Below are 19,107 nucleotides of genomic sequence, written 5' to 3' on the forward strand. Positions count from 1 at the left end.
TGAGATAAGCTAGAGAGTGAATGGTGCTTTTGTCAGGTAGAAACCAGGAAAATGAGAAGGGGAAATGAAACTTTTAAAAAAGAGGAAGAGTGGCTTTGAAAATCTTGAGGACCACAGTGCTGGATGAAGACACTGCAGGTTATGTGACCTGCATAACTTGCATGCTTTTTCTGTTGCTGAGAATTGGTTGCACTGTTTGGAAACAGTTCACTATGTGGGGCAGCAGGATACCAGGATAATGATAACTTGTAAGGAAGTGTCTGTGTGCTGGTGGGGTGTCGAATGATGCTCCATGGAAGAAGGCTAGGAACTTTCTAGCACAAAAAGGAGCAGGAGAGAAGGAAGATCAGGTGCAGACATCCATAGAAAGCTAATGAGGGGAAACTAATGTGAGTGCCTTGTGCACTAATAGAAGTGGTGGCAGATATTAACAGTTTCTGTGCTGGTTATTAAAGGGCAGATCTGCCTGGAGTGACAGAGAAGTCTCTTTACTGCTTGCCTGCACTTTATACCCTGTGTCTGGGATTTTCCTGTTCTGCTAAAGCTGGGGGGATGCACGAGACCTGACCACAGGCTGTGGAACGTGGCATGAAGTTGCCACATGCTCTGCCCTGTTTCATTTTAAATTGCTGTGGGCTCCACTGTGCTTAGAGACAGCATGGAGCCACATGGGCTGCTGAGGCTGTGTGCTGCCCAGGGGCCTTGGCCATCCCTGCAGCTTGGGCAAAGTGTGGACCTACTTTTAGACTGAGTGCCATCAGAAAGCCAAGGAAAGCTGGATTTACCTCTCTCTGGGCCCTGCTGGGCATCCTGGAGGTGCTGCTGGTTGTGAGAGCCAGGGAGAAGTGGGGAGCAGAGAAAGGGAGGCCCACATCCTGTTCTTTCTGCCTGCAGAGATTTACACCCCAGTGGCAGGAGAGAGCCCTCACCACAAAGCTCTAGGGTGCTCTTAAGCAACCCACATGTTTGGGCTGTTTCAAGTTTCACACTGGAGCAAGTGCAAGTGCCATGCCCTTGGCTTACCCCTCACTCCTCTGCAGACACACGGGGCTGCACACTTGGGAGGCCATCCTGTTGGGAACAGGTGGCTCATGGTTCCAGTCCCTGATCCCAGGGCTTTTCTAACCCTAGCAGGTCAGAAAGTGGCACTAGTGCTTGTTATCTCCCTATCCTGGAGAAGAACAATTACTTTTTTCCAGCACAACGGCAGCTGGAAAACAGGAAAAGAATGATGTCCTTTCCAGAGATCACTGATTACCCACAGCAGGCTACTCCAGAGTTTATTTCTGTTCTGCCTGTCCCTGAGCCCAGTCCATCAGCCTCAGCTGGTCCCCTGGGTCAGCACACTGGTTTCTCACAGTCAGTATGGCAAGTACACATCAGTGTTTGTCACTAGGGACTGATCAGCATCCGCAGCGGGTTCCCACCACCCCAGAACTTGCACAAAATAAAGAAAAGGCCATATTTCTAACTAACTGATGATTCATCCTCTTGTTATCTCATATCTGCACTGTTCTACTGTCTAAAGGACTTGCCAATTCATTAAGGATCAAACAAGCCCTCATCACGTGCCTGAACCGGTCCCTCTGCCTTGGGGCAGTTGGCAAAAAAAAAAATCTGTGTTTTTTGCCCTTTACCAAACCTCTGCCTGAGCTGTGCTAATAGTGAAAGTGAAGCTGTCTGGCATGCCCAGAAGCAGCACTTCACAGGTGGGAAGATTAAAAGTTAGAGGGGAAAAAAGGAAAAAAACAAGGGAAGAAGAAGAAAACAATAATTAGAAGACTTGCAGCATCACAGGAGTTTACCTGCCTCAGGGATGAGGTGGCTGCCAGATTTCAGTTTTTCAGGTGAGCTTTCAGTTTGATATGGAGGCAGAATTTAGGTACCAAAATCCTTGGCATTGTTCTGGCTTAGTGCTGTGAAAGCTTGGCTTTAGGATTCCAGCGCTGAATAGTCAAAGGTCTGGTTTGACTGTGGCTGCTTGTACTGTGCTGCAGGGACAGCAGTATGATAGGGAGGGCTCATGAAAGGAGGCTGTGAGGGACCTTGGCTTTTTGTGTGGTCATGGTGAGGAATGAGGGCAGAGCTCAAAGAGAAAGTGCAGATGAGGAAGCTGAAATCCAGGGGTCACTGCAGAGTAGCAGCACTACCAACCTTTCCTGAGGGAACAGCTCAGCACAATGCTGTTCCTTGGATTAACATTTTAATATCACTTCCTGAGCATAACACCACCTCCAGCAGCACCTGGTTTTGCCATATTGCTGAACTGCAGCCCTACAGAAAGGCACAACAGTATTTTCAAAAGCAGTTTTGTCACTGGGTAAATGCTGGCTCTCAGGTGAGACATGTATTTGGGTAAAGTATGTCCTTCAGAGCACTATCCTTCAGAGCACTAGCCAGCCATAAAGGTCTGAACTTTTGAAGCAGAAAAAAAGGATTAGAACATAGATAAATTTGCTTCAATTAAAATTAATTTTTGATAATCCTGGCTTGGACTGATTTGAATTCAGAGTGCCCAAGATTGTGTAAATTTCATTTATTTCTCTTTAGATGTTTGCAGACCTAGAATAACAGCAAGACACCAAGCAACCACTTGAAAGGAATAAAGTGCCACCTCTAAAGCCCAAGCCAAAGAAATCAGTCCTGCCCTCCTCACGGTGACAAGAAGTTCTGCCTGCAGTGTGATGTAACCCAGGAATGCCCAGGTGCCAACACTTGGTGCTGCAAAGCCCCCGGGTTACTCTGCCTGGCCCTGCAGTGATCTCAGCCCTGCCTGGTGCACAGAGGCACTGTCACAGCTGTCACTTCAGAGCCCTTCTCCCAGGGGACTCCAGACAGCTGGGGCCATGCAAAGGCGGGCAGGCAAGTGTGCAGCAAGCCAAGCACCTGGGAAGGAGGGAATAGCACAGAAGAAAAGGAGCACACTGAGTGCTCTGGTTTTCCATGTGTGGGTGTGTGTAGAAAAGCAGTCCTGTGGGGGATGAAGGAAGCACCTGTGTGTTTCTGTGTGTGCTGAAGGGGCTCCCAGAAAGACAAGGAGAGCACAGCAGCTCTTGAGGCAGCTAGGCAGGGTGGTGGGGCATTCCTCCCCACAGAGGGGAATGTCCCCAGGCCACTAATGGAGAGTCATTGCTAAATTAAGTGTGTCTGAGCCACTTGTTCTTTTCTTACATGTTTGCACTTGTGCAGGAAGAGCAACACAGACAGGCAGCCCTCTAGCACAGGAGGAATGGTAACAAGAGGGAACTGGAATGAGGGGAAGAAGACACCCTAGGTGTAGACTTGAGGCATATAACCCTTGGGCATAGGAGGTCAGACTAGGAAATTAGAGACAGCACTCCTTCTGCAGTACTTTTACAGTCAAAGAGAGTAAAGATCCTTGTCCCAGGAAAAAGCACAGTGTATCTTGGAGACCATTTGCATGGGACTAGCCTTAATACTCAGCTACTCTCCCCTGCACATCTGATGAAGGAAGAGAAGAATCTCTTCTCAAGAGTGAATCCTAGCAGCGAGTCAGAGTGCAGGAGTTACCCTTCCCCTCTGATTCACCCTCCAGATGTGCCTCTTCCTCCATCAGCTACCAGGGCAGCTTGGCCTCTCAGCTGGAACAGCTCAGGGTGGAGCTGAGACACTGCTTTCACCTTCCCATGTGCAGCTGGGGCAACACTCACCTTTTACTTGTAGCACTTGTGTCTCAGCACATAACAGAGCTGCTGCTGTAGCTGGGTGGATGGAAAGGGACCAGGCTAGGGGTTTGATACCACCTCAAAGCCTGTAGCCAGCCAAAAGCACCCATTTGCAGCTTCCTTCTATTACATCTGCAAGCCAGCTGTGATGGTGGGGTATGACTCCCCTCCTCCCCCTGCCAGCACACACACACAATCACACTAACACAACTTTCCTTCATTATGATTATTGGGGGTTATATGAGGTGGACTGGTGCTGGGGGCTCTGTACCACCACTAGTATGAATTACAGCTCTGCTGGTGTAACAGCTCCTTTTCCACCAGAAGTGCTTTGTCTGTCTAGCATAGTCTACTGTTATTGCTACATCTGTAAATCACTCTTAACATAAAGCTTAATGATCTGCATCCCCCTTTTCCATGAACCCCTGCCAAACAAGAGCACAATGCTGCAGCTGTAGCTATTAAGCTATGGTGGCAGCAAAGCACTCCATTAATACCTCATGCTCAGCAGTTTGTGGTGCATGAGAGCTGAATAATTATGCCCTTGTTACCCTCAAATGAAATACACAATTGCCAGAAACAAGCGTTTACAATTAAAAAAAAACCCCAAAACTGTATCAAGTCAAGGACAACATTGGTTCATTCATAAAACAAGCCTTTCTGAGCAAAAGGACGATGAGGCAGAAAACAGGCTTACATTAATGAGCCAGTTGTTTCTAGAGCTCTATTGTACCCTCTCAGAAAGGCCTCCACAGCCTCTTTATCCCAGCTGTTTTGAGAAACTTAGCAGGCAGAGATTTAGCCAAGGCTCTTGTTGCTACGAGTTGCACTGATAGGGAGGTTTAGTTTAGGTTTGAGGTGCAGGAATGGGAAGCAAGGCTTTAGCAATGTGAGTATCAAATCCCAGTGCTCTGAAAGCATTTGAAACTGAGCAGGCAGGCAAAGGAGACTGAAAATGAAAATAGGAGTGATGAGTCTGTTCTCCTTGCTGAGGATGCCTCGCTGCTCACATCAGCATAGCAGCTCCACACCTTTGGTTAGTGGAGTGCAAGAGACCACAGAACAATTAAGTAACTGCCCCTTCTTCACCTAGACCTCAACATGAGCAGGGATTTCAGAATCTTGTCTGCACTGATATTTCTGGGAGAGGAACAGCTGGTGCAAAGGAAGTAGCTAAAAGGAGAGCCGAAGTGCAGACAGGCTTGCTTTATTTTGAGCAACATTGCACCATTCTCTAAGCAAGGGTAGAGCATATGGTCACAGCAAAGTTGTCATCCTTTTTGTCTTCCCATGTTATGCTTCCTGTAAGTCCAAGTGAGGACTAAAAAGAGAGCTCTGACATACAGCCCAAGCTTAGCACTGCAGAATAGTGCCTGCCTGTGTGCAGCACATCAGGCAGTGCACACCTGACTGGGGATGTGCTGTCCCCATCTGGCTGTGCATGCATCATGTGTTTGTGCTGTCACCTCCTCATGAAGCCTGACTCTCACCTCAGGACTTGCTAACTTCAAAACAGCCAAGTCTGGTTTATTTCCCCACCAATAATTCAGCCAAGAGATAATAGGTCATAAGAAACAAACTGAGTAAGTGATCAGGGCACGTGGGCTGGCCAAAGCAAGTTTCACTGGGATGCCTGGAGAGGACTGGAACTGCAGGAAGTCCCGTCTGGCACGCTTTACAGCTATGCTTGCCAACATTGCTGTTTGTGGACCTTGATTTTTTTCCAGCATGCATAATTTGCATTTTTGGATAATAAGCTTCCCTCATTTAACTTCTTAAGAGTCCAGGAAATGCACAGGTACGCCCCACTCCCTTCCTCTCCCACCTGTGATCCACAGGCCTTTCATTGAAAACCACAGCATAGTACAGACCACAAAGTTCCCCAAGACTGCAGTGCAGTGTTTCAAGTGCAGGTGCTGTCATGCAGCTGAAGCTCGACTTGCATTTTTAAAAACATGTATTGGCAGTTACAAAACACAAGTAATGCATGTAAAACCCTTTCAAACTGGTCAGGCAAAGTATCTCCCTGGGACAATACTGATGAGACTATATTGCCAAAAATAGTCCAAGCGACATATGGAGAAATAAGAAAATTAATGGAAAGAGTATCCCTAAAACGCACAGTTCAATTTATAGAGGGACATGGGGGCTTCAATCCCACTGGAAATAGAGTGGGAAGAGGACGGAGTCCTTCAGACCAAGTGATTTCAATCCCAGGATCATCTCTGCCCTCTTGTGGACAACCTTCCCTCCTGCAGCTTCTCGGCAGGTTCTTGTGCAGACGGCAGGAATAAGGCAAAACCATTTCTGCCCTTCCTTCCCTGTGCTTCCTTCCGCGGGCTAGGAATGGCCATTCCCAATCCAAGGGGCAGCCACGCCCAAAGCCCAGCCAAGCAGCGACCCTCGCTTGGCTCCACATGACCGCAGCTGTGTGAGAGAGCAGGCGGCTGGTCCTGCTCCTCCCTGGAAGGAGAAAATCCCAAAGCAAGGAAACGGATCTGTGCCTGGACCGAGGATGCACACACAGTGACCAGGTGGTGCCTGTGCACTCACAAAGGAAAGCTGCGTGCTACCAGCCCATATTCTGCCCTGCTGCACTACATTCTGTCATTTACACTGAACCAGCCTGGATTAGGCTCCTGAGAAGGAGGTTGTTATGATTCTAGCAATAACACAATTATACTGTCTGGTCAAGCTCAAATTATTAAATCTAGTATTTCTGAGTTATTTTCTCATGGTGTAAAATCTACCACTGGCATACCTTTCTAATACAACATTTTGCCTTGATTGTTTTCTTGCATCTAGTTAATTAAAAATATTTGAGACCTTTTTGCCTTTTGAGTCCTTACGATTACACTCATCTCTGGCAACTTCATCAAAGAGACAATTTCATCTTTCAAATGATTTCATCTTTTCATGTTACAAAATAAAGAAAAGCATACTGTGGCACCCCAGTTTCTGTGCCAACGATGAAGGAAGCATCATTCTCCTCCTGCGGACAAGATGACCACCAGGTAATAAGTAATCTGCAGGCTTATGAAACAAAAAAGTGCTCTCCTGCCAAAAGGCAAAACATGCAGGTTTGCTTCCTTTTCCTCACCCCTTACCACTGACAATCAGCCAAACAATTTTTTAAAGATCAGGTGGCTCTCCCTCAACCAAGGAAGTCAGTGACCTGTGTTTTTCTACACCAGAATAAATTATTTGCTCTCAACACCTTTTGCTAGGTTGTGCTCCTTCCTTTGGCAAGTCTGCCCCTTTATTTTTTCAGTTCCATGGAATCAAGACAATAGGAAGCAGCACCTGATTATGCTTCTCACAGGAACTTACAGACCACACGTAAAAGCTACTGCAAACTACTTAGGCTGGACCCTGTGGTCAGGGGCAATATGACCTTATCAGATCTTTTTTCCTGGGAACTTCTAGTGAGAATATCCAGCCACTTGGACCCTCTTCCCCAGGAACAGGCAAACACAATGCAAGCTCTTTCCTCCAAACCAGGAACAAAAGAATGATGTTATTTCCTATGGCTGGTTTTGGGAAAAGTACATAGCAACACCAAATCATAGCAGCAAAAACAAGACACACTTATTTACTAAACCTTTATTTTAAAAAAAAGATTACAAAATATTTTATAAAGTTCCTTAGATCAAGAAAACATAATGTGTTAAAAAAGATCACAGGTTTAGAATGATAAAAAAATATTTAGGCATTTAAAAATTATTTAGATGGAAATTCAAGGCAACACTGGAAACTACAAAATTCTTGCTTTATATATAGAAAATTAATGTATTATCATCCTGCTTTAATAATAATGAAAAAATCACTTAAATTCTTAATGGTATTAAAAGTGACATATAGCTCTGTCCAGCATAAAATTTAATATCCAGAGAGCTGCTTATGTTTACAGCAATAGACTAAAACAAAGATAAATTTTCATCTTGAAGGCAGTATCAGCATCTTTATTTGCTACAATTTTATGGAACCTTTGAAAATTTTCACTAAGAATTTCCCTTCTGTGTAGAAAGCTTGGTACTTCATTGCACAAATTTGAACAAGGATCACCATGACAGCCATTATGCAAAACCATCTTGTGCTGAGCTCTGGGAATTGTGTGAGATCACTCACTGCTCTCTCAGGTTGGAAGGTGCAAAGGTAGAACTCACCTGTAACAGACCACAACCCTTCCCTGCTCTTTTCAAGCCCAGGGTACAAGCAGTAAGGCACAATTCCTTCCCACACTCAGAACCAAAGGGCACTGGCAGCACTGTGTTTAACGTGGGCTAAACATCAAACACAAAAATTCACATTCACAATCTATGCAATGCCCAGTACAGATCTTGAGAGCAGTTCACAGTCCAGCTACTGGACAAGTCCTCATGAATCCTGAAAAATCCTCTGCACTGATTCTCAAGGTACTACAAAAAAGCCTTGAAAGTGGTTGCAGAACCTTAGCCTTGACAGGTTCAGCTGGAAAACACCAAAGCTGAGTGTCCAAGCAGGCTCCAACCCCACTGCCAAGCACTGTGGTGAAGAATGGAGGAGACAATCCCCAGATAGATCTACTGGGCCAGCTGCTTCCTTCCAACAGGCTTTACTACCAGTTACGATGTACAGAGATGTTCACTTTGCCAACAGAAGAAATTTGAGGCAGTTGTATCCAACAGCACTTCTGCCAGAGCTCCTGTCACTCTCCTGAACAATCCCTAATCTGCTTAAGCCAAAATCAGCAACCTTAATGGAAGCAATTTAAATAGCTGGTTTAAATAAGGTTGGCTGATTCCATCAGAAGCAGGCTGGGAAACAAGCAAAGGGCTTTGCTGAGAGCAAGGGGAGTAAGAGGCATCCAGCATACACACACAGCTCCTGCAGAACCAGACATTTAATCCAGCTCCAATAGTATTCTCTAGGATCAGTCTAATTAAGAGACAGACATTTAAAGCCAGCACCTGACACCAGAGGCATCAAAGGGGCATGTCAAGACTGCAGACAAGTCTGCTCAGTCACTGCAGCAAGGAAGCCTCTCCCTCACCTAGACTGGGAGGGCAGAGGACCTAGGAGTGATAAGGTAAGCTAGGATATAGGAAACTGATAAAGCAGTTTAAAAAATAACCGCACAGAAGCAGAAAACAGCACACACACGTGCAAATCTGCTTCTCAACTATTTTAAAACAGAGCAAAAACATCTTATAAGGTGCAAGAATTAACAGCACTATCATGCATGTTAGCCAACAACTGGTTTGGAAGAAACATTTTAGGCAACTGCCTCAAACCTACAACCATTCTGTGACTTGCTCCTTGATCCATAGGATTTAACTACTATGTGACAGACTATGGCCAGGTAAACTGCCAAGGCCAGGAGATGACTTTACAGATCCCTTTCTGTATTTCCAAGAATGGACATCAGTAACACATCACTTAGGTGGGGAAAAGCCTATAGAAAAAAACCAGCCAAAACCTAGACTTCCATTAACTTATCCTCAGGCTGAGAAAAATAACAGGAGAAATTACCTCAAGATAAAAGTCCTTTCATGGTGCTGCATTGCTTAATAAATACTTAGCAGCACAGTGTTGCTCTTACACTATATTTACAGCTACCAATTACAGATGAAGATTTAAAGACTACAGACATCTTGGTGTGGAAAAAAAATTCAGCAGGACTCTGGGCAATAAAAAGAAACCAAAACAAGACTGTTGGAATGTTACTGGGCATGGTCCCCAGGGTAAGACATTGCAGATCATAGAGGAGATATTTTTCATTATGGATATTTTGTATCACCAGTAACATTGCTCGTAAATCAAACATCTCTAATCTACCCAGTTATCAGAGACAGCTACCAGCAAGCACTGACTGAAATTAAATTTTAGTGCAAACGGACACTAATAAATACAAGGGAAAAAAAAGCCAGTCCAAAGAGCATTTCTCCTTTACAACACAGAAATTCTATGAAGGAAAGTATCTCTTCTATGCATAGTTCTAAAACCAAGCTGTAGCTTTAATTTGGTGCTTCACACCACCCAGCAAAATTTGGCATCCTCCAAGCAAAGTGTAGTGTTAGGCTTAAGTCTCAGGCCATAGAGAGAAAGATCACAAAATCACACTCATCAGAAAGTGGCAGCAATGGGAAAAAACCCAATTTTGACTTGCTACTACAGTCCTTTGTCTTAAAACAGCTTCCTCTTCCTTTCCTAAATACAGCTCAGGCGGTTTCTGGAGGGTTTGGTCTCAGTGCTGCCACAATGGGTTACAGGACTGGGAACACAGCAGGCTGGGATACCGGTGAAATGCAGTTAACCCCTGGGAGACACAGCAAAAGGCTCAAGCACTCAATCAGGTTTTTCTTATTTGCTTTGCTATTTTGGAACATCTCCTGGCTTACAGTAATTTGCTCTGCTTTTGAAAGCTTTCCTCTTAAGAGAGGCATAGCAGTCTTGCTTTTACCTCAGACATCAGAAAAATGCTTTTTTGGCACTTCATTTCTTTTACAGCCATCAACATCTGGTCTGACACACCCGTCACCTGTCCAATATGTGTCCCATCAGTAGTTTTCCTTGCAGTCCTACAGACTGTTGCTTGCAAAACAGATCAAGGGGACAAGTGCTTATTCCCCTGTTTACCAACTGAGCTAGTCAGCAGCAAGGAGTCTCAAGCTACTGCCATATCTATAAACACAGAAAATGGTGAGGTTTAAAACCATTCTGGCAAAACTTAGCATTATCTATACATAAACAAGCTGCATATGGCATTAACCTTGCAAGTAATATTCACCAGGGTAGAACCAACATGCTCTAAGGTTTTTGCCATTGATATTCAGATTGCTGCTTCTGGGGTCGCTTCACGTAAAATACTTATTCTTTATCTTATTTCTCCCACTGCTGGCTTTTCAAGTTTCTTCCTGCAAATGTTACAGTTTTTGAAACCATCTGAAAGAAGATTCTGGCATACAAGTCCAAACTTTGACAATCATGAGGTGCAAAACTGTCTCTCAATATACCATTTACATTACCTTCCCCTAAACTCCCTACAGTCTCTGTAACATGAAACTGATCTCCATAGACAGAACTGAGACACAGGACTAGTAAAAACAATCCCAAACCCCTTACTTAACGATAAACATTCCTGTAAATTCCAGTTAGGTATCCCTTTTGCATTCAGTTTCACCAGGAAGTACAAAAATGAATTCTGCTGTGCTAATTTTTAACTCACGATAGAAACATCTGGTCCATTTAACCAGGAAATATTTTTAGGTTATAGGTCAGAATTTATGCCTCAGACATTAACCTTTATTAGCCATCTCTGTCAAAATCAAATCAGCACACTACTGTTCTGAAGTTATTCTGTTCAGACCCAAGGTTTCTTAGTACCTGCCATCCCAGCAGGTGGCAGGACCAGGTACCTTAGAACATGATGCCCAAGATGCCATTACCTGACCAAGAATCCATAAAAATTGGTGATGAGCAATGTGTACAAAATCGACTAGAATAAAGAAACAGAAGTTGTTACCTACAGTGCACTGAAAGTTCATTTTAGTTTGCTCCAGTAAAAAAAAAAAAAAAAAAAGAAAAAAAAAAAAAAAAAAAAAACTATTTCAGGAAGTTATCTTTTTTTATTCAATGGCTGATTTTCTGTGGCACTCGGAGCGTTAGGAGGCTTCTCAGGGTGTTTCTTGGCGTTCCGTTTTTGTTTTATTCTGAGATAGATCTCTATGACAAGTTCAGCTACAAATATAGAAGTTGCAAAAAATCCAAATACCTGTGAAAAGGACAGAAATATGTGCTTTCAAAATGCATAAACAGTATTTATTCTAACACTGTTTGGAAAGATTCACTGTACCATTTTATATACATTAATAATGCTTATAATATTAAGATTATAGTCCTCCTTAAATCAATAGTTTCATTTAAATTAGACACAGATCAGAAGTCATAATTCTAGCACATTCATTGTGGAAGTTTTTACAGTTGTCATTCTTTTAATCAAGTGTGAACCTTATACTGTGTTCTAATCAACCTTTAATAGCAAAAGTATATTAGTTGCATTGCCAAAATCAGTTATTAAAGTAGCATGTAGCAGACTATTTATCTAAGAGAGGGCTGATTGATGAGAGCAAATGAAGAATAACAAAAGAAGATGAAGGAAGACAAGATCTGCAGAGCCTGGTCAGCAAGGGAGAATGAAATGACATTTTGTGAATGACATTTTGTTACCAGTCCTGGCAAGATGAGAGGTGGTAAAGAGAAGGCAGCTTTTTTCAAACAAGGAAAGAAACATATGCATTATTCCAACTCTACCTAAATTTTACACAACTGGTTTGGACCAAAGTAGTTTGACATTAATAAGTATTAAATCACAGTAGTTTTTATTTTTTCTGTACCAAAAAAAGCAAAGCTGACACCTAATTTATGCTCAACCTATTAGGTCTAAATAGATCTACATCCCATAAGATGACAGTACAGAAGTGTGTATCTCTAATAGCCAATGCTGCCATGGAACAGAATTATCTTGCTTTCTTTTCCACATCAGCTTTCCAGCAACCCTGAGGAATGCCAGCTCTTTGGATTTCCAATGTAAGTTTCTGGAAGATGTGAAATAGCTAATTCCTCCTGAAACATCACAATGCACTGAGCTCTATTCCCTGCCTAATTTCTTCTCTGCAAATTGAGTGAAGTTTAGAGGGCAGAGAAAATAACATACCAGAGAAATACAAAGTAAATCTTGCCATTTTAAGACTTACACATGCAGCATATTCTTCAGGCTCATTGCAGTTTGCAGAAAGCAGTATTGATGCTGACAGAAAACAGGCAATTATGAGCAGCACAGTCAAAAAATTCTGCAAATATAAAAAAAAAAAAATATATATATATATAATTTAACTGTATATAGGTTACCTAAAAAGAATGAACATCATAACAACAGCTGAGTTAAACTGCCTGTGAATTTATGTTTTGATACTTTGATGCTAGTGGAAGCTTCAGAAAATACATTTCACAACTAAATTCCAAATGACATTCAACATCATCAGCTATTTAAACAGCATTATCATCTACTTAAAGAAGTCTGCCTTTTTTTTTTGTATTTTTAAAGTATTTAATTAATTTAATCTAACCTTTTTTAACCATCAAATTCAAGCTCAGGACAACCATGGTAGCTTTATTCCTTATATAAAACATTTAAGAAACCAGAAAACTGTAAGTAAACGTGCTCATTCAAAGCTTTTGCTACACTCCCTTATCTGTATCCTCACATAAAGACACCACTGTTTGCTCTGAAGGCACATAGGAAGGGACACTTGTGAGATGGAATAACGTTCCTACTGACTTTACAGAGCAACTTTCTCCCACTGCTGGATCATCTGAAGCACGAAGCCATAAACTGTAACTGTAACGAGCTATGATTATTGCCAAAAAGGAAGTAGTCTACACCCAGCAGGAAAACAGATAGGGTAAACTGTTAATTTATTTTTTTTTAATTGTAAGCATCATGCTGGTGGTAAATTGTATTCCACATGTGTACAGATCTGCAATGGCTACGCTGTAGTATTAGCAGCATTAATGTGGAAAGACTTTTCCACACAAGTCCTAAAATCCTGCAGGTAGCCAGCTTTGACAAACATGTCAATATAAACTCTCAAAGTTGGCTCATTTTTAAACTATAGGATACTTTAATAAGATACTTTTCTTCTCCTTTACATGGAGAAGAAAAGGAGATTCATTTTGCATAGGCTTTTTACTCGACAGCAGACTTTATGCACTTAGAAGAAATGGTTTGTTTTTCCAGAAAAAAAGTTTTCTTACCAGTTTCCGCACTTTATCTTCCCCCAGTGATTCATACAAATCAGTGCAATACACATACAGAAACAGGAGGCTCAAAAGGAAGGCACTGCAGCTTGCAAATTCAAAGTAGTAAAGTGGACTACAGTTGTAGCATTCTTGCACAAGTTCTTCACAAACAACAGCCACTAAAGAGAAAATCTGCAAACAAATAACATGCTTGAGATGGATCAAGTCTCTAACATCTTCAACAAACAGACATCTCTGATACAAAGATTAATAAAGCTAGCTGGGACAAAAACTCTCAATCTACAAAGAGTTTGGTGAAGTTCCACACTATTTTCTTACAGACAGAAATAATTATACAATGCCATGGTTTACGCTTGGTTGTTAAAGGTGGTCCATAAAATACACTCAGGTAAGCTGAGCACACAGCCAGACAGAGGCTTCTTGATTAGACAGACAAGATTTCTGTTTTGTGGTTTTGTGCAGCTGCCAGTTTGAAGGAGATGAGGCAGCATGGAGAACACACATCCTGCAAAACGCTGCTGCTTACGACATACAGCTGCACTCAGCTCTGAATGTATTTGGGCTCAGGGCAGTGGGGAAACTGGCCAGCCCTGACACACTCAGCTACCTCCCCAAAAGCTCACAGCTGATGTTACCTCACTTGATCAAACTTCAGAGGAAATCCATGAGCCCAACGCTCACATGCTTGTGACCCAGTAATGACAGAAGCTGAACTGCTCCTGCAGGAACTGAAACCTTCCCTATGTTCAAGCGTGCTGGACAACGTTTAATCTATGCACAGCTCTACATTCACCTTCCTGCCACAGTGTGTTCTGAGAAAAGAACATGACTTACTTCCTATACAGTCACCATATCCCCGCTGCTGGATTTTCTACTGTTTTATCACACAAGAAAGAATATTGCTTTATTTAACCATTCGCTTATTTTGGCCACTTCTTGCTAGTTCCTTCATCCCATAAATAGCATCACTTTCTTCATCCCATAAGCTTGACATAGCTTTACAGATCTTTGTAAAAAGGAGTTCACCAAATTAAAATGAAACCACGAGCAGGAATCAGACTGGGTCATAAAACTGAGACTGATATGAGAATGACATGTATTTTTAATAAGAGTATGTGGGCAATAAACAAGTTGACAGTTCTTTGTTAAAAAAAAAAAAAACCAATAAAAATCTAAATTTAAGATTCAGAATTTTTCTTGGAAAATAACCAGCAGTCTTTGGTTTCAGTTTTCTCACAGTAAAAACAAGAACAACAATTTAGCAGTAGGAAGTGTAAATTCCCCTTACTAAGCCAAGTCTCAGAAGGGCACTTCAGAGAACCACGTTTCGGAAATGCAACAATAGAAAGTAAACAGGAGCTCAGAAACAGAAAGAATGGGAGCTGGGAAACATCAGCAGGGGAAACTATCAAGCCTCCTCATGCTCCCTTTCTCTCCACAGTGGTTGGCAACACAAACTTCTCAGCAGCCTTTGCACCTAAACCAGTGAACTACAATGTCAGCCCAGCAATGTTTTAAACGCTGACTTTCCAGATTTTATGGCTTGGGGGTTTTTTTTTCCACTTCTAAACATGGGCTTATAGCTGCATCCAATGACTTTCAATTTCACATTTTTCACAAGGTCAGCTGTGAGATAGCACTGTACATGAAAACTTATCTCTTTTTATAAGCACTGGAAACAGAAAGTCATCACTTTCACTTGGGCTGAAACAAAGCAGAAAGAAAATAAACTTGTCCTTAAAAGAAAGTATGTGTCCAGATAACCATAATATGATCTAAATAGCTGAAAAAAGCTTCTCTACAGAGTGTACAAGTTGAAAAAAATCCCACTCAAACAACAGTTACTGTAAGTAACAATAGAGTTTAATGCAAATTAAAAGAGCAGTTATAAAGGGTTCAGTGTCAAATAACTGAGATTTACCAAGTACAATCCTGTGTGGGACTTGTCCAAGTCAATATTCATTTTTTTATTAATAAGCTGAGTAATAAAATAGAGTACATCAATTTAAAAAAGTTGGCTTGAAGAACTTTGAGTAAGTGCTTTGATTAAGTTAATGTATCAGCAGCACATTTACAAGATGCCAGAGAGCTCTGCTTGGATTTCTTAACTTGCTCTTTGGTATCACCTTCACAAAAAAAGGTATTCCTCTCTTGTCCTACTACCACCAAAAAATAAAAGTTTTCAACACCAAAAGCATTGTTGGAGAAGCACTTGTTTGGTATTTTTTCAATTTTTTATTAGTCCTGTCTGTTTACACACCAGAAATTAAACACCTTCATCTGTCTCTTACCAGCAAAAAATTATTCATTGACACTGTCATAACTGTTGGAAGTTTCTAAACAAATGTCAATTTATAAAGAAGATTTGACAAGTGAATTGCTACAAAAGAATTTAACAAATGAATTGCTACAAAAATAGAGCAGATCAATGAACTTGCCAGCAATCCTGTGAAGATGCTTGGCATCTGGGAGGTACTGGGATTTCCTGTACAAAATCTAGTTCAGGTAGGTGCACATATTAATTCTCTATTAAGTTTACACAATTCAGGCTACTACAGAACATTAACAGCTCAAAAAGGAGCTGATTTTTAGGCCTGAATTACAATTTTCCTTTCCAGCCAGGTCATTTTGACTCAAGTTAAACAATAATTGATAACAATTTGTTCTGATTTAGGTAAGATTTCGTTTCTACCTCAATCTTGGCACAATACACATTGTGCCATTTACCTTTGTGCTGAATTTGAACCAGTTGTGGACTAACAAAAACATTCCACCTATTTAAAAAAAAGGCAAACCACAAACAAAACAACGACACCCTAGAAACCTGAGCAATAACATGCCTCCCAGCATCCTTTAGGCACTCACATTTGTGACTTTTAGCAGTGACATTTTCCTTGTTTCATTTGCTCAAAAGAACTGGCTTAGGCTACAGAGCATGCCATTATTCATCTGAACAAAAGTATTTCTTAGGTCTAGAAGCCAGTTTTCTGCAGGTGATTTCAGGGTGTTTTATAAAACTCCTGATCACCTCTGCAATGAACAGAGCCCACTTTTAGATTGCAACACTCTGTTCAGCAGTCCACCCCAGCAATTATCAGGGCATAATCCCAGTAACAACCACTGGTGTAACACAAAGCCAAAAGGCAATGGCCGTCACTGACATTTCCAAAATCAACTCTTTCCCAGAACAGGAACCTTTTACTGCAGAGACTGAGGCTCCCACCTTCAGGACTTTCCAGGGCTTGTTTAAAGTGTTTTGACCCAGACCTCAAGATCTCTGCATTTTGATAAAGGTTACAAAAAAGGAGGGAAAATGTTGGAAATTAGGAGGGTGAACAACTATAACTCCATTTTTTTTCCTCTCACTGACTAATAGGTTCAAGCTATTAGCTGTTGCTTGTTTAAGAACACGTCAAGCAGCTATCCATCCTGTCTAGGATAATGACAAATTTTCTTTTTTTCTACTTAGCATTTTAAATAATTAAACAGTTTAAAGCTTTGGTACAACAGTAGAATTGCCTACATAATCACTTATTTTAGTCAATGAACCTATTTATACAAACATTCTGCTTGTTAGGGACCAGAACCCAGCAGATCTTGCTTTAATAATCTCCAGTAGATGAATTAAAAGTTTATGTTCCATTATATTTATTTAAAGCATTCTTGGCTGTTATTTTTGTTTTAAACACTCTTAGAAAACTTCATTTTTGGCAGTGTTACCACTTTACAAACACTAAAGAATATTACATTTCTAATTGAGGGTTTTGACTGTGTGTGAGATGAAGCTTAAAACCAAAACGTCCTGTTTTCTGCAACGGTGAAGTAACGAGAAAGGGTTGGAAATCACCTACAATTCCTGTAAGCATGACACATCTGACTAAAAAGCCACTGTGTTGGCTGCAAAATGTAGGCTGACACACATTTGCAGTCAGCTGCCCTTTACCGCTACGGGTTTCACTCATTCCCTGCTAGTACATACGAGTGATGCTCCTCATCCTTATCAACACTCACACTGGTACATTTTGGAAGAGCCCATCACCAAACACTGAACAGGACCTTGCAGCAGGTGCCCAGCTGCTTGATTCAAGAGCAACGGTATGTATAAAAGGCAGAAAATAAGCCTTTTATTTCCTGGTGAGCCCAGGGCTGCCTGACATGAAGTGATGTCTCATGCTATAGGTCACCATGATCATGGGTTTCTGGGGCAATTTTCTACCACAAATCACAGGAGAAATAGGCTCTTTAATTTTAGCATGGACAGGCCCAGACCGACAGGCTTAGAACGGGCTACAGGATCTGCAAGAGAGGAAAGTCTGGAGCTCATGACCCAGCAATGCCCTTCCCAGTTCTACTGCCCTATGAAGTTCAACCAAAGGCTTCTTCCTCCTGATTTCATACAATCCGGCCCTCAGAAGAAACCGCTACATTTCCTGCGAGGCCTCCCTCTGGTTTGAGCCAGGGCGGGCGGCGTTTCAGGCCGGCAGGCAGCTGGGGCACGGCGGCCGCAGCACCGAGCCTCGGGCGCACGACGCCGGCGGCACCGGCCGGGGTCGGCACCTCCTCCTGCAGCTCGGACACGAGAAGGAACACTCCCACCACTTCCCCACCATAAACCACTTTGAACCAGCACCACGCCAGCTTTCCACCTGAGGTACAGGTCTGCACAACTTTAGGGACTCCATGCCACATCCTAAGTCAGGACACCTTCCCGGCGGAGCCCTTTCCGACAGGCAGAATCCATTCTCTCGAAACCTGTGTGTGGCCATCTCCTCAGCCTGCCCTGGTTCACCAAGGAGTTTAATTTTTAAGCGGTAGGGGACCGTCCTAAAGGCGAAGGGTCAGCACAACACGCCCGTTTCCATCCCAGACTGGGGCACCCCCGCCCCGCCGGGCTCAGCCCCGGCAGACTGTGAGTCTCTCCCGGGCCCGGGGCAGCCATCCTGCCAGGGGGGCTCCCTGCGCGCCAGGCCCGGCACGCCCCACCCCGCACGGCGAGGGGAGGAGGCACTCACCGTCTCGAACACCTTGACTGGCAGCCGCCATCCCCGCAGGTGCCGCAGGGTGCAGCCCAAGGGGAGGCGGCGGGGACTCTTCGCCTCGGGTTCCGTGGTCGTCTCGTAGACTGCGCTGATCATGGCCGGGCCGCGGCGCCGGCTCCCAGCTGGAAAAAACCGAAAGCAAAAGAGAGGCGGGCAGGGCGTCTTCGCCTCCGGTTGCGTGGTCTGCTTGTAGGCGGAGTTGTGCTCCCTAGCCGGGCCGGGCCGTCGGCTCTCAGCTGGAAAACACCTGAAGAAAATGGTTGGGAGGTAGCGGGACGCGTCCGGTTGTGTGGTTTGGTTGTAGGCGGAGCTGTGCTCCCCGGCCGGGCCGGGCCGCCGGCTGCCGGCTGGAAAACGCCTCAAGAAAACGGGCGGCAGGCGGCGGGACGCCTTCGATTGCGTGGTCCGGTTGTAGGAGGCCCAGTTCTCCATGGCCGGGCCGGGCCGCCGGCCGCCATCTGGGAAAAACCGCAACAAAGGGGGCGGCAGGCGGCGGGACGGGAGCGGGCAGGGCGAGAGGCCCCGGGGAGCCCCGGGGCCCCGGGGGGCGGCGGTTGCACCGACGGTTGGGCCCGGCGGGA

General features: G+C 43.5%; 1 protein-coding gene across 1 annotated transcript; it reads right to left on the minus strand.

Moving 5' to 3' along the window:
• Positions 1-11,194: 11,194 nt before the first annotated feature.
• Positions 11,195-19,096, minus strand: CMTM6 (CKLF like MARVEL transmembrane domain containing 6). The gene is made up of 4 exons (XM_064704718.1): positions 18,500-19,096; positions 13,482-13,658; positions 12,422-12,517; positions 11,195-11,439 (listed from the first exon to the last, which is right to left on the minus strand). Exons 1-4 carry the CDS (start codon positions 18,956-18,958, stop codon positions 11,284-11,286), a joined length of 888 nt encoding a protein of 295 aa, XP_064560788.1. The 5' UTR covers positions 18,959-19,096; the 3' UTR covers positions 11,195-11,283.
• Positions 19,097-19,107: the final 11 nt, after the last annotated feature.

This window comes from Zonotrichia leucophrys, chromosome 2, assembly GCF_028769735.1.
Source record: "Zonotrichia leucophrys gambelii isolate GWCS_2022_RI chromosome 2, RI_Zleu_2.0, whole genome shotgun sequence".
Lineage (NCBI taxonomy): Eukaryota > Metazoa > Chordata > Aves > Passeriformes > Passerellidae > Zonotrichia > Zonotrichia leucophrys.

What these genes read in the sequence shown, in the direction of transcription:
- CMTM6 (XM_064704718.1), bottom strand. Translation starts at nt 18,958, where the DNA reads ATGGAGAACTGGGCCTCCTACAACCGGACCACGCAATCGAAGGCGTCC. An exon ending in CAGTCAAGGTGTTCGAGACG is followed by an intron (nt 13,659 to 18,499) that starts GTGAGTGCCTCC and finishes ATTTGTTTGCAG; the next exon opens with ATTTTCTCTTTAGTGGCTGT. An exon ending in AAGATAAAGTGCGGAAACTG is followed by an intron (nt 12,518 to 13,481) that starts GTAAGAAAACTT and finishes TTATATTTGCAG; the next exon opens with AATTTTTTGACTGTGCTGCT.